General features: G+C 37.8%; 1 protein-coding gene and 1 long non-coding RNA gene across 2 annotated transcripts; one reads left to right on the top strand and one right to left on the bottom strand.

The window, feature by feature from the left end:
- Positions 1–6,239: 6,239 nt before the first annotated feature.
- Positions 6,240–11,834, top strand: LOC127073869 (pentatricopeptide repeat-containing protein At1g74850, chloroplastic). Its single transcript, XM_051015114.1, has 4 exons — positions 6,240–8,220; positions 10,186–10,500; positions 10,948–11,055; positions 11,307–11,834. The coding sequence occupies exons 1-4, from the start codon at positions 6,395–6,397 to the stop codon at positions 11,641–11,643; spliced, it is 2,586 nt and encodes an 861-aa protein (XP_050871071.1). The 5' UTR covers positions 6,240–6,394; the 3' UTR covers positions 11,644–11,834.
- A 202-nt stretch (positions 11,835–12,036) lies between these two features.
- Positions 12,037–12,815, bottom strand: LOC127073870 (uncharacterized). Its single transcript, XR_007785886.1, has 2 exons — positions 12,460–12,815; positions 12,037–12,330 (listed from the first exon to the last, which is right to left on the bottom strand). It is a non-coding gene; the product is annotated as an uncharacterized LOC127073870 (long non-coding RNA).
- Positions 12,816–14,927: the final 2,112 nt, after the last annotated feature.

Genomic DNA, 14,927 nt, shown 5'->3' with positions numbered 1-14,927 from the left:
AATTATGACTTTTAGCGAACATCATGATGTAACTCATGAAGGTTGATTAAAGAGCCTGTCCTTCGTCCCTGGGGGTTAGTTGAGCTAACCTCGGTCCTTCGACTCTCCTACGCCTGATTTCTTCAGTATCTTCGTCGACGAGGCCCTTGTTGGGTAGATTAGCCTCGAACGTGGCATTGAGCCAAAGTTGTAATAACCAAAAAGGGCCATACAATAGAAGAGTCCCTTTGTCCCCCAAATTCTTTAGTTGAGCCACTCCGTTGCTCAAGGATTCGTACAGGTTGTCCAAAATCATCTCACTTAAGCAGACATCATGCCCCGTATGCAGTTGATTAGCCAAGGTGAGATATTTCTAGGCCACTTGTAGTGATTTCGAGCAAAACACAGAGTGCGACAGCCACAGAGCCAGGAAAGCTATATGCTTCACATCAGAGACAATTTTGGTGTCTTTATCATGATAGTGGATTATATGTGTTGAATATGCTACTCTTGTAGTCGAAAAGGCAATGGTATCTATGGAGTTAACATCATGATCATAAGTGTGGCCAATGGGTTTCAGTCCTGTGATAGCGGCCATGTCAAAAAGTGTGGGGGTGACCATTCCACAAGGCAGGTGGAAGGTATAGTGTGTGTTGTCCCAAAAGTACAACGAAGAAACTAACATACGGTTACTATAATCCAGGTCCAATTTCGACAACATAATAAGGTCGTATATCCCTATATCTTTCCAAGCCTGAGATTTTTGTTTCTCTATTTTGTTTAGCCAATTGGATTAATCAGTGGGATCTTTGAAAGTTGGGGTGGCACAAAAGGCTCTAAAACCATTGTTCATAAACCTCAAATCTATAACATTTTCAGTCGGGGTGTTTTTGGAAGAAGTCATAGGGTTTTTAGCTTGTCCTATGGGTTTACATTTATGGTAAGACGGGAAAAACTCTCTAAGCTTGCTGGTATCAGTGTCTAAATCTACTAGAGGTCCATATAAGGTGTAAGTTTTATTAGAGACAGAAACATGAATGAGTACCTGAGAAGCATAAATCTGCCGTTGTTCCTCTATCTGAGGTTCTGGTAGGTACTGACGATTACCAACAGCAAGGAGGGCGGATAAAGTAGCAAATGACGAAAGTTCAGAAATTTTCTTCGGAGCTTTGGACCTATTGTCAGTAGTTTTGAAAGAAACTCATGTTCCCTTGAGAGTTCTGTTTGAAGCATTCATCGTTAAGGTTTGAAAAAGCAAAAATCTGGGTTTCAGTTCGAAAGGATTGGGAGAAAAGAAGGCTTGAGCGTTTGAAAATGCATAGAATGTGAGGAAGTTCTGAAATGGGTAAGTAATTGGGTTTTATAGACCTACAAGGAAACGTTTCAAATCAACATTAATGGTAGACAAGTTAATGGGACACATGTATCCCTTGGGTAGTGTAGTGAAAATGGCAATTAATGTTATAACCATGATTTCCTAGGAGCTAGGAAACGTGATAAGTGGAAAAGATTTTGTTGTAGGCTGAAAAGACGTGGGTAGGAAAAAACAATGATGACGCCGACGTCACCAGACAAATGGAGGAACTGGAAGGTTTTGCCAACATTGAGACACGTGGCGGTATCAACCATTGAGGCGTCGAAGTAAGGTCTAAAAAAATGTATTTTTCTCTTGTATGTCGAAAATGACATTTTTGGGGGGCAATCTGTTAGCTCAAATTTTTGACGCCCACTTCAAATTACCAAAATTGGAAAGCATGTACAATTGGCTTCGATTAAGAGGTGATTCGACCAGCTGAAGGTAGATTGACTTAGCTGATTAAATAAAGATCAAGCTTATAGCTGAAACTTCAGAGCGGTTAAAAAACGGTTTCGATCAAAGATTTGAAATTTAAATAAAGGAGGGAAGAGTATCTTCGGTAGAAACCACAAGGATACACGTGGAAGCAGAGTGAGCGAACATACACATGTAAGACGCCATGTGTATCGACGTGATTGAAGCACCCTCAGAGCGGTTATTTCAATCTAGTATAAATATAGGGTCTTAGAGTTAGAAAAGTGTGTGTCAAATTGTGTACAAAAACCTGCAAATTTACTAAGTATTCGTGTGGAGAAGAACTGTAAAACGCATAATGTACATTGTCTACACCATTGTTTAATCATTTTAAAGCATTACAAAGTTATCTTTACTTTCTCTTCAGAAATATCTTTCCTTGCTCTTTACTCTCAAAAACTTTATTTCTTACTTCGTCATTTACAAGTTTAAAGATCTTTAGTTCCTTTCGTTACTTTAAACTTTTACCTTACATTCTTAAAGATTCGAACACTTACCAACCTTTTCGATTGCTTTCAATCCTTCTACAATTCCCGTCATTTACTTCTTCTTTAATAGTTCTAAATACTGATTTAAGATTGTTCTTTTGTTTAAGTCACTCTTTTGTCTTTAATTTGTATTTAACGCTTCGATTCGACGTTTAGTTCAATCATTTATCAACATTACGCTTACCAGAAATTTAGCACATGTCCTAGGATCAATCTGATCCTGTAAGTGACCAAATTTAGAAATTTGGAAGATCGGCGGTTGTTTACCATTTTTCAAGGTAAACAATGTCATCATTTGTTCCCAATATCCGGAGGGACTCTGGCCAACGACGCTTCCATAATGGAGTTCGATGCCCATGTCATCGTAGTTAGGTCGTTGGGGTTGGATGGATTAGGGATGATATAGTTGCCCAAATTGGGCCATTGAATCATTTTGGAAACGAAACAATGGTTCCTGGGGCATAATATAGTTAAACAATGGTTAGGTGTTATGGTGTGGGATGTTTGGGTGGTCATTGGTGGGGGGCTACGATGAAGTAACCCATATGAATCATCTGGGCTATAGACGGTTGTGGTTGCAGGGTTTGATTCTTGGTTTTGTGTTTGGGTGGGTGGTATGAATGGATTACGATGTTGGATGGTTCATTGTTGGGTGGATGGCATGAACGGGTTGCGAGGTTGGGTGTTTGGTTGTTGTGTGTATGTGGTAGATTGATATTGTGAGGTTGGTTGTCGGGTTTAGGTGGGTTGACATTGGTGTTGGGTGGGGAATTATTATGGGGCGTACGAAGACGAAGCTAGTTGGCGTGGATCCATCAAATACCGTGGCTCAGATACAAATTATTGAGTTGTTACCGATCTAAACCATGCCATATATTGTTGAGTTGGTCTTGCACCATGGATGACTGGTTTGTTTCAGATGTGTTGTCGTCGATTCCTCCATTGACGACACATCTCTTTTGCAAAGTCTCTCCAGTCAGAATAATCCCATTGTGTGTCAACCCTTTTTTGATGTCAATTCCCCAAACACGTGGGATGTTCTAGAATATGTTGTAGCATGCCGAACTGCAGTTTGACCCGGTCACTCTATTGCATTTCCACCGTATTGAATCGGATAATCGGTGTCTTCGTTGTTCAAACTGCAGCATCGTCATGGTTCACATCATGATCAAGACCCAGATATGGCCTCCAGATAAACTGTAAAATAATATAAAACGATTATATGACAAATAATTTGATAAGTATTTTAAATTATAATATAGTTGTGTAGGAGTATTACATCGTCATGTCCAATGTGGTCCAATAGATTGCGATAGACTACAATAGCATGTTTCAAACACCTATTATAGTTTATCCCCCTTACTGACCATCTTAGATCAAAAAAAGATTGGAGAAGTCTTACAAACAACTTCCAAAATACCTGTTGGCTATAAAACAATATGCTCCCGAGACTATTGTCAAGTTGGAAACATTGCCCGCATATACACCAGACGAGACGTGTGCTATTGAAAATGGAATATTCCACCGTCTCTTCTGGGCATATCAACCATGCATCATAGGTTTTTCTTTCTGTAAACCAATTATACAAATTGATGGTACATGGTTGTACGGGAAATACAAAGGAACGTTACTGATGGCAGTGACACAAGATGGGAACAACAACATTTTTCCAATCGCCTTTGCCCTATTTGAAGGGGTGACTGCTGAGGGATGAATTTTTTTCCTAAGAAATCTCCGATTGCACGTTGCACCTCAGCCTAACTTATGTTTGATCACCGACAGACACCCTTCAATCATCAGTGCATATAATAACATTAATAATAGCTGACAAAATCCTCCTTCGATGCATGTTTTCTGTATTAGACATATTGCTCATAATTTCATGCGGGAAATTAAAGATAAGACGTTGCAGAAGAAGGTTGTCAATGCAAGTTACGCATTATCAGAACCTTCTTTCAAATAGTACCGCGAAGAAATAAGATTGTCAAACAAAGATGTAGTACGGTGGATCGATAGTATTCCATTGGAGAAGTGGACTAGGGCATACGACAACGATCAACATTGGGGCCACATGACAACAAATCTTATGGAATCAATGAACTATGTCTTCATAGGCATCCATAACCTACCTATAACCGCTTTGGTGCAGTCAATATATTTCAGGCTAGGGGCTCTATTTGAGAGTCGACGTTCCAAATGGAGTTCAATGTTGCAATCTGGGCAGTTGTTCAATGATGCTTCGATGAAATTCATTAGACATGAGGCTACCAAAACAAACACACATGTAGTCACGATGTTTGACCATACTAAAGGTTGGTATAGTGTTGTCGAGTCAATGAATCACAATGAGGGCATGCCGATATGATAGTACATAGTCGAACTAGATAGAGGTTGGTGCGATTGCGAAAAGTTCCAATCCTTTCGTACGCCCTGATCCTATGTCAATGCAGCATGCTCAAAGGTTCGAAGGGATCCATCCTACTTGCTATATGAAGTTTACAAAGTCATCAGCCTATCAAATGTTTATAAAATTAGTTTTTCCGTAGTGGTAAAAGAGGATTACTGGCCAGAATATCAAGGGGACATCGTCTGGCACAACAAAGTTATGCGAAGGAAGAAAAAGGGTCACCCAAACAGTATCGGATTCGAACCGAAATGGATACGGCGAGCACAATGGTTAGATTATGTAGTTCATACCGTCAGCCAAGTCACAATCGTAATAACTGTCATAGTGTTGGAACGAGCACAATCAGATAAATTCACATGCACCTCTATTGCAATATATGAAAAACTAAATTTATTTCATATTAGACGTCTGTGATAAAAGTACCATTACATAAACAATAACACAAACAACTAAAACAACTAGAATATAAGAACTATGCGATTACAACCATCAAAACAATTTTGAACATGTAATGCATCATCCTACGAGCGTCTTGGTCGGTCTTAATATCCACCCATTTGCGCACATCTCCATTTTGGTTGAACGTGGACACAAGCCATTGTATTCTTCTAATCCTTTCACCCTCTCCAATTTGTCCCTCTAACAAATTGTACAACGTCCGATTAAGACGTTTAAACGTATCTGTGTTCCAGAGCCGAATCTGTACCGGAGCCGCAACGACGGAAAATACTACATCGACATTTCGCTTCTGAATGTATGCAGACATTGTTAAAAGTCAAAAACTTGAAGGTGAGTGAGGTTGAATTAGAGAAAATATGATAGTAGGAGATGATTCTGTGTGAAAAGTATTGGATTAACGGCGTGATATTTATACAGAGTGGACATAAAATGCATGCACCAAGAGGGTTGACGCCTAACATGACACAACATGCAGGCGCTAGAGGCATTGACGTCTGCACTTAAGGCAACACTAAGGCGCCAATGACATTGACGCCTCCTCATGAGGGCCAATGCTATTGGCGCCTCCTCATGAGGGCCAATGCTATTGGCGCCCCCTCATGAGGAGCCCAATACGTGCGTCAATACCTTGAGCGTCTCCTTTGCTAGCTTAAGGGATGCGCCATTTCATCTGACGCATCCTCCTCTAAAAGTGGTTATTTTGGTATTTTTTTTGAAATATTTATTATTTTTGAATTTCTTTTTAAAAAAATAATTATTTAAAAAAAAATTCAACTATTGATCTAGCCAAACAAAACCAAAAAATAAGAAAAATTTACAACATTTAACAACTACAACTATAAACGAGAGCAATCCATGGAGAACATGACCAAAAAGGGAGACGCCGTGACACTCCTTTCTCCCGCTCGAACCTCATTTGAAAATCCGTTAACGCGGTGGACCAGACCCGGTTCAAAATCCGTCAATACGTAGCCATTTCTTCGCACCGCGGAAACTCATATGGGCTTTATCGGCTCAAACAACCCGGTTCATTTTTTCTTCCCATTTTTTGAACCGTTATCCACAAAAAGAAACACCACGTGGCGTTTTCTCAAGTCCCCTTCATAGCTATCTCATTCTCAGTCTTCTTCTTCCACCTCCTCACTGAAACCAAAACAACACACACCAATTCTCTAACAGCATGTTACCGCGTAACCGTTTTCTGAATCACTGAAAACCGTTTCTAACAAAATGACCTATTCACTTTCACACTCTCTCCACTTACCAAACCCATCCCCTTTCATCCCCACACTCCTCGACCCGAACACCACCTTCCGGCAACTCTCTTTCCCATCCTCCGTATCTAAAACCCACCGGAAACTCCAATTCAAAGCCCACGCAAAGCCCAGAGAACTCGTCCTCGGAAACCCATCGGTAACAGTAGAAGCCGGAAAATACAGCTACGACATCGAAACCCTAATCAACCGAATCAGTAGCTTACCTCCACGTGGCAGCATCGCTCGTTGCCTTGACACGTTCAAGAACAAGCTTTCGCTTAATGATTTCGCTGTTGTGTTCAAGGAGTTCGCTCAGCGCGGAGATTGGCAGCGTTCGCTTCGTTTGTTTAAATACATGCAGAGACAGATTTGGTGTAAACCGAATGAGCATATTTACACGATTATGATCACTCTTTTGGGTAGGGAAAGTTTGTTAGATAAGTGTCGCGAGGTGTTTGATGAAATGCCTAGCCAAGGTGTTCCTCGAAGTGTTTTTGCTTATACGGCGGTTATCAATGCTTATGGTCGGAACGGTCAGTTTCAGAATTCACTTGAGTTGCTTGATAGAATGAAACAAGAGAGGGTTTCTCCTAGTATATTGACTTATAACACTGTTATTAATGCTTGTGCTAGGGGTGGGTTGGATTGGGAGGGTTTGTTAGGGTTGTTTGCTGAAATGAGACATGAAGGGATACTACCTGATGTTGTAACTTATAATACATTGCTCAGTGCTTGTGCTCACAGGGGATTGGGTGATGAAGCTGAAATGGTGTTTAGGACTATGAATGATGGTGGGGTTGTTCCGGATATTAATACTTATAGTTATCTTGTTCATACGTTTGGTAAGTTGAATGAACTTGAGAAGGTTTCGGAGCTTCTTAGGGAAATGGAGTCCGGTGGTAGTTTGCCGGATGTTAGCTCTTATAATGTTCTGTTGGAGGCCTATGCAGAGCTGGGGTCCATCAAAGAATCGATTGGGGTGTTTAGGCAGATGCAGGAGGCGGGGTGTGTGCCGAATGCGGCCACTTATAGTATTTTGTTGAATTTGTATGGAAAGCATGGGAGGTATGATGATGTTCGCGATCTTTTTCTTGAAATGAAAGTGAGCAACACTGACCCTGATGCGGGTACTTATAATATCCTCATACAGGTATTTGGGGAGGGTGGGTACTTTAAGGAAGTTGTCACTTTGTTTCATGACATGGTGGATGAAAATATTGAGCCAAACATGGAGACTTACGAAGGTTTGATATTCGCCTGTGGCAAAGGAGGGCTTTATGAAGATGCTAAGAAAATTTTACTTCATATGAATGAAAAGGGAATAGTTCCGAGTTCCAAGGCTTATACCGGGGTGATTGAAGCATATGGACAGGCAGCTTTGTATGAAGAAGCGATGGTTGCATTTAACACAATGAATGAAATTGGAAGCAACCCAACTACTGCGACCTACAATTCACTTGTTCGCTCATTTGCAAGGGGGGGACTGTACAAAGAGGTAGAAGCAATTTTATTCAGGATGGGTGAGTCTGGTTTACCACGAGATGTGCATTCGTTCAATGGTATGATAGAAGCTTTTAGGCAAGCCGGTCAATATGAAAAGGCGGTAAAAGCTCACGTTGAGATGGAAAAAGCAAACTGTGATCCTAATGAGTTGACCCTTGAAGCAGTGTTATGGATATACTGCTCTGCTGGTCTTGTTGACGAGAGTCAGGAGCAGTTTCAAGAAATTAAAGCTTCAGGAATACTTCCCAGTGTTATGTGCTACTGCATGATGCTAGCTCTTTACGCAAAGAATGATAGGTAAACATTCTTTCATTTATAGTACAGTGTTTTTTCTGTTATATTTAAATTATTTAAATGCTTCTAACACTAATTGGGTGGTGCTTATGGTCAATATAGATCATGCTTAATAAGATTCTCTTTCTCAAGGCAGAATTTTTTATTTGATTGGTATTTTTGGTCAAATTAAATTTCAATCTTGGTCTTAGTTTAAGGCAAGAGTGGGAAAAGTTGGGTGCCTTTTTTTCCGGACTGGTTTACTTGAACGATTGAATGTATGAAGCAATGTTGCTAATCTGGTTAACCTTTGATATTTTGTATATGGGGCAAAGTATCCCTTGCACTCTTGATATTACATCTCTTGCTTATAAAAAAGAGGATCTCAAGCACGTTCCACCAGTAAGATTGTGAATTAATTAGATCAAATATCAGATGAAATAACACTTGAGTAATGAAGACATCTAAGGGCTTATTTGGTTTGTGAAAACGTTTTTGTTTTTATTTTCCATTTTCACTAACAATTACAAAATGATTCTTGTTTTTAAAGACTTGTATACGAAATAATGAAAACAATTTTAACTGTTTCTTATACAAATCTTAGAAATCATGAAACAAAGTGAAAATGAAATGTCATGGTTGCAATTAATAGCAAAATATAGAACATTCTTGTGGCAAATGGTCCCAATAAATGATAAAGAAAACTTCATGTAACAGTATGATTTGTAATTATGCTCACCTGCTGATACACGTTACAAAACAAAACCATATCCTAGTGTACTTGTATTCATTGAATTTAACTTGTGAGTGTTGCTCCCGACTATCCAATTTGTATGGTCTGTCGATCCTTGTGCATTTCAGTTTGCTTTGCATATTTGATAAACAAAAATGATAAAATGACAAGAATGGAAATTATTGAATTATAAAGAACAAGAAAAAATAAATTGTAACAAAGAAATAGAAAAATATGGAGATGAAAGAAATGGGGTGGTGTCAGACCCTTGATTTTATGGAGAAAGAAGTGATAAGCCTTGGGGAATAATCACCACAGGAAAACTTGTTTTCTAGGTAAGATTAAAGGGCTGGTTGAATGAAGAATCCAAAGAGAGAGACACTCTTAACATGGAAATACTCCCAAGTTTTTCAACAAATCCAAGCTTCCTTTATTGGGTGAGTTGCTTGATTCTTCTTGTCAAGCACATAAGGATCACATCAATTACTGTTATAGTAACATGAGTCTGAGACTTTTGACAATTTTATATGTAAAATTGCCATAGAGCCTTATCTCAGGAGGCACCAAGTCCCTTTGTTAACTACGTGATTGCAGTATTCAATCCCTTAATTCCAGCTGAGTTGCTTTACTTTCACTTTTAGCCTATTGTCTCCCTCCCCGCAGTAGGTATAAACCTCCTCCATGACCAAAATTAAAACAATTCAAGTATGGACTATGAATGTCTGTTCTGTTATAGCACTCAGATTCACAATGTCGACTACGGACTATCAGGGGTGATGGAGCTTGGTCGAACCTCCCTCCTCAGCCCCTGACGAATAATGTGTACCTGAAAATACTCCAACGCCCAAGTCAGTGGCGGCCGTAAGTGAGAGGTATTTAGGGCTAGAATAATGTGTACTTTGAGAGGTGATGATGTTAAGCTTATATAGCTTTGAAGATGTGGTATTGGGCTTGGGTTGGCCAAAAGCCCTGTCCGGAACAATGTCCATGAGTCCATCACAATTCAAGGTCTAACAACAAAAGTTATCTGTGATGTAACTTTTAATGACTTTTTGCACATTTATGCGCTGATTAGATCATTTGTAGAGCCTTTTCCATTTAATTGTGAATGGGGAACCATTTTTATTTTTTTTTACTTCTCTTTGAAATTTTATATCTGATTCTTGTGTAAGGTAAAGACCAAATTAATTTTGGGTCTTTGATTTAACTTTGATCGCCTATTAACTGCGTTTTACTTCTAACTTTTTTGATTTCAGGTCAAATGATGCCGACAATCTAATCAATGAGATGGTCACAACAAGAGTGTCGGATATTCATCAAGTGATTGGACAAATGATCAAGGGAGATTTTGATGACGAGTCTAATTGGCCGATTGTGGAGTACATCTTTGATAAACTCAATTCTAAAGGATGTGGAATTGGAATTATGTTCTACAATGCACTATTAGAAGCTCTTTGGTGGATGCGCCAAAGAGAAAGGGCTGCCAGAGTGCTCAATGAAGCATCAAAGCGAGGGCTTTTCCCTGAACTTTTTCGTAAAAATAAACTCGTGTGGTCTGTGGATGTACACAGGTATAGTGAAAATGAATTATTTTTAAACTTATACTACTCTTTAATGAAGGAAAACAAACACAGCCTCAACGAAGTTAGGGTTTAGAACCTAAAACTTTCAATTCAGGCAATTAACCTCTTCCATTATGTGTATTCTCCAGAAGCATGAGTTGATTTTGAGAGGTTAATTTTAGTTTCTAAATTCCTATTTATCAATCCCTATATCTCAGAAATCAAACAATAAATTGGTAGTAGAAGAAGTTTAAGTCCAAGAATTGTAGTTCACATGAAATGACTAGCAAGTGGATAAATATAATATAACTATCAAAACCTTTTTCAATTTCAAGGGGGCTTAATTGTTGAAGTTGAAAGTTGAGAAGTCTAATTTCTTAGCCTCCAAAATGTGATGGTTTTATGCATTTTCATTTTTAATGATTTATGTGAAACTAAAGCTTGATTGTCATGTAGGATGTCTGAAGGTGGTGCATTAACAGCATTGTCAATTTGGTTGAACGATATGCAGGAGATGTTCACGACGGGCAAGAATCTTCCTGAACTTGCAGCCGTTGTTGTGGCGTAAGTTGCTTTAATATCTAAACTATTTATTTTATCTTGTATGTTTTCTTTAACACACACCATTGATGTTATAGAAATGGTATAAAACCGGTCCGCGGGTGTACCATGTCTGACCCGCCTAGGTCTTTAATGGCGGACAAAGACAATGCATTGGTCTGCATTACCTTTTTTAGTAAAACGGTTGTCTAGCACCTGATTTTGATCACCAGATAGAGCTTTCTAACAACAATATATTTTTCCCATTTAATCAGTCGGGGTAAAATGGAGGAAAGCACAGATGCCCAAGATTTTCCCATCGCAAAGGCTGCATTTTCGTTCCTGCAGGATAATGTTTCATCCTCTTTTACTTACCCCGCATGGAACAAAGGTCGCATTGTTTGTCAGCAGTTACAACTCAGGCAAATTCTATCGGGCACCGGATCATCTTCAAGTAGAAAAAATGTGGATAAATTAGTATCTTTAAGTAATAGCTCATTGACTACTTCAGGAGCTATAACATCCAAATCTGATGTTCAAAGTGGTAGAGCTAATGGTGTTGATTCTAGAACCAATAGTACTAGAACAGAGCTTCTAATTAGTGCAGTTTAAATTAGAGCAATATAGAAATTATATTCACCACATTTCCTCGCCCTGTTTGGGTTCATTTGAAATTAGGATTGGGGCTGGCTTTCTGGTCTACAAAGTTTTGGTAAATATATTCTCAAGGTAGTACTTATTTATTGTTTTTTCACTGTAGACACCATAAATAAATACATCAAGTTACTAGGTGAGTTCAATCATATTTCCTTTAAATCTCGGGAATTTTTATTCTCTTGGAGACCCTGTTGTTTTAACTAGGAAATTATTTTATCTAGTAAAACCATTTTTTCATCGGTGATTCTAATGTTTTTATTCCCATGCATTCAGTTTTTTTTTTTCTATAGTAATTATACTAATAATGTTATTTATGTATTGTGTCTGCTCATCCATCTTAAAAGGCAATTTATCTTGCTAACACATTTCTATTCCAACTTGATTATGGTAGACAAAATGGCAAACTCATCTCGCTAACACATTTCTATTCTAACGACTCTTCACACAAAGTTCTTAACTTTTGGGGTAACCTTCAGATTCCGTTCCTCCCGCAGCTCTAAAGTATCCAACATTGTTGTCATGCATAATTTATATGCAGACTGAACGATATACTTTTCGTGTTGACTCGGATGCCACACTATTTTATCATCATCAACATAATCGGATAAAGGATTGAAATAATCATTGGGAGTACTCTACAATCTTGAAAAAACGAAAAACCAAAACCAAAAATTAGAAAAAAAAATGCAGCCTTACAAACAAGCCTTCTAACCAAGCTAAACAATTGTCGGAAAGAATACCAAAAGATCGGAAAGAAAAAATAAAAAATACCAAAAGCATCCCAACCAAGATGCAACCGCAAAGCTGAGTATTTCAAACCCTCAAAAACAGCTACTAGTTCGTTCAAGCACAAGTCAAGATTCGTCAATCACTTTGAGAAAGGGCAGAATGCAGAGGAAGTCTTACGGAGATGTCATTTTAAAAAAAATAAAATAAAATAGCCATGTCCACTAATTCCTTCGTAATAGACTCAATACAAGATTTTTATCTGGCCAACACTACAAAATATTACACTAAAGTTAAGCCAATTCTAACTTTAGAAGTAGTTCCAAGATAGCAACTTCAAAAAGCAAGTCTAACTTCTTGAATAAAATTAATTTCCAACCTAACCACTTAAAAAAAAATTATATCAAAGAGAAGCCGTCACATTACATGTGACAAAAAGGTGGAAAGAAGTTTTTCCAAAATACACACGATGTTAGAAGTCTAATTCAAGATAGAAGAGGAAAAGTATAATTAATGATAAAAAGAAATTATTAGAGAGAATAAATTTCCTATAATCCAAGAGTAAGACTCTTTAAAGTAAGAAGAAATTTTACCCTGTCCAACCTTGAGAGTATGTTTGAATTTGTGGTATAAGATGAAATTGAATGAAGTGAAGTGGTAGCTAATGCGATTTCATTGTTTGGATTTGCAAATAATGGATGGAATGGAACATGATGAAATCCATTTCATCTCATCCATCCAATTCCAATGTTTTATTCCATCTAATTTGAGGTGTATGTGATGGAATGAGATATTTTTAATAAAATAATCAAACAAGGAAATGAGATCTATATTCCACTCCGCTCCACTATGTTCTGCTCCGCTCCACTCCGGTATGTTCCATCAATCCAAAGATAGCCTAATGTTATAATACAAAAGGATATAGAATAATCCCCATATTTTTCTCTCACACACTTATACTCTCTCTCAGGTGTAACTCCTTTCATGATCTGTAACTAACTTGCTAGCTCATAACTCTCCTATCCATTTGGGTCTTTCTCATAATGGATCCCGTCAAAGCCACACTCTTATAAACAACATTATCCTCAAGGTTAGTTGATTTAGGTCCTTAATTTCGCTTGAGACACACATAAGACTCAGATCGCTTTAGGAACTAAAGTGGGACAATAACTGCACCTCACAACTTGAGGAATAAATCTTTCCCATATCACATACAAGTTTATGAAAGTCGTAGATTATGGGATAATTATTCCAGCAAAGTCCCTAAGCAATCGTGACCATAACAAAATTGAATCTCTCTAGGTCCCATGGTGTGACCATGACTTTCCTCTAATGACAAGCTATCTTCAAACAACCAAGCCACAAGCATAATTTCACATTTATAGTTGCTTTCTTCCAAAGTTAGAGGAATTAAGATGTCATAACTCACATCCATTGTTAGAAAGTTCCCATTATGAGTAAGAGACAACAATGTTAGTATTTAACAAGGACCTTATAGTGGTTGAAAACAAATTTTTCTTGGGATTCATAATTGAACATATAATGAACAAGTTGAATATGTTGTTGAAAATCGTTCTCTAGGGTCAAATACTATGTTTTCTACTTCATTTATTGTCAAAAAAATGTGTTTTGAGGCTGCCATTGAAGTTGTTATGCCCCTATACAGTTTTGGTTTTGCTGCATGTCCCGTTTACTATCTTCTGTCGTTTATCATTTTAGTAATTGAGTCTCTCTTAGGTTTGATTTTACGCATATTTTAGAAGCAAATGCAATTCATTAAATCGTGTTTTGCATGCATAAATCAAAATCTTAGGCAAAAGTCAATGCAAAATTGTTGAAGTTAAATTAGTTGAATATTTGTCAAGAAATGCATGAATGCATGATTTATATCATACTAGCTTTAGATTCAATCAAACACTTCATTTTTCTTAAAATAATTTTTTTTAGAAGTGTGATTCAAATCAAGGTTATGCATGATTCAAATCGATAAATGAATGTGAAAATCAAGTTTTTCCTTTGCCATTGTGATTCAAATCACAATTTTCACTCGTTAGAATCAGGAGCAAGCTTGTTTTGAATCACACTAAAGACTTATTTGAATCAATAATTCACCTTAAATTCTAGATTTTGGTCATGTTAGTGTGATTCAAATCATAAAATTCTTTGACTCGAATCATTGATCATACCCCATTTTTTATGTGTGTGATTTGTATTGTGAGAGTTTTGATTGCTTTAGGCGTACACATGTGGCATTTATGACAACACCCCTTAAGTTTTTGTGGAGGGACTTCGATTTCCTTAGTCGTAACCCAGACTCGTCGTTACCTTTCACAATCACAAAGAAAAGAGATATTTAAGAAGGATATTTTTATTTCTTTAAATGAAAATATCATGATACATTGCTGTAAGACCCCAATTTTGACCCTAAGATCCCTCATGCTATTTTCATCATATGCATTAGCATTGAGGTCACACCTTGGCATCCTCCTTACCCCTCATTCATTGGGTTTGCA

This window comes from Lathyrus oleraceus, chromosome 4 (assembly GCF_024323335.1).
Source record: "Lathyrus oleraceus cultivar Zhongwan6 chromosome 4, CAAS_Psat_ZW6_1.0, whole genome shotgun sequence".
NCBI classification, from domain to species: Eukaryota; Viridiplantae; Streptophyta; class Magnoliopsida; order Fabales; family Fabaceae; genus Lathyrus; species Lathyrus oleraceus.
The sequence above is the reverse complement of the archived record's forward strand: the minus strand, read 5'-3'. Positions and strand labels throughout refer to the sequence as shown.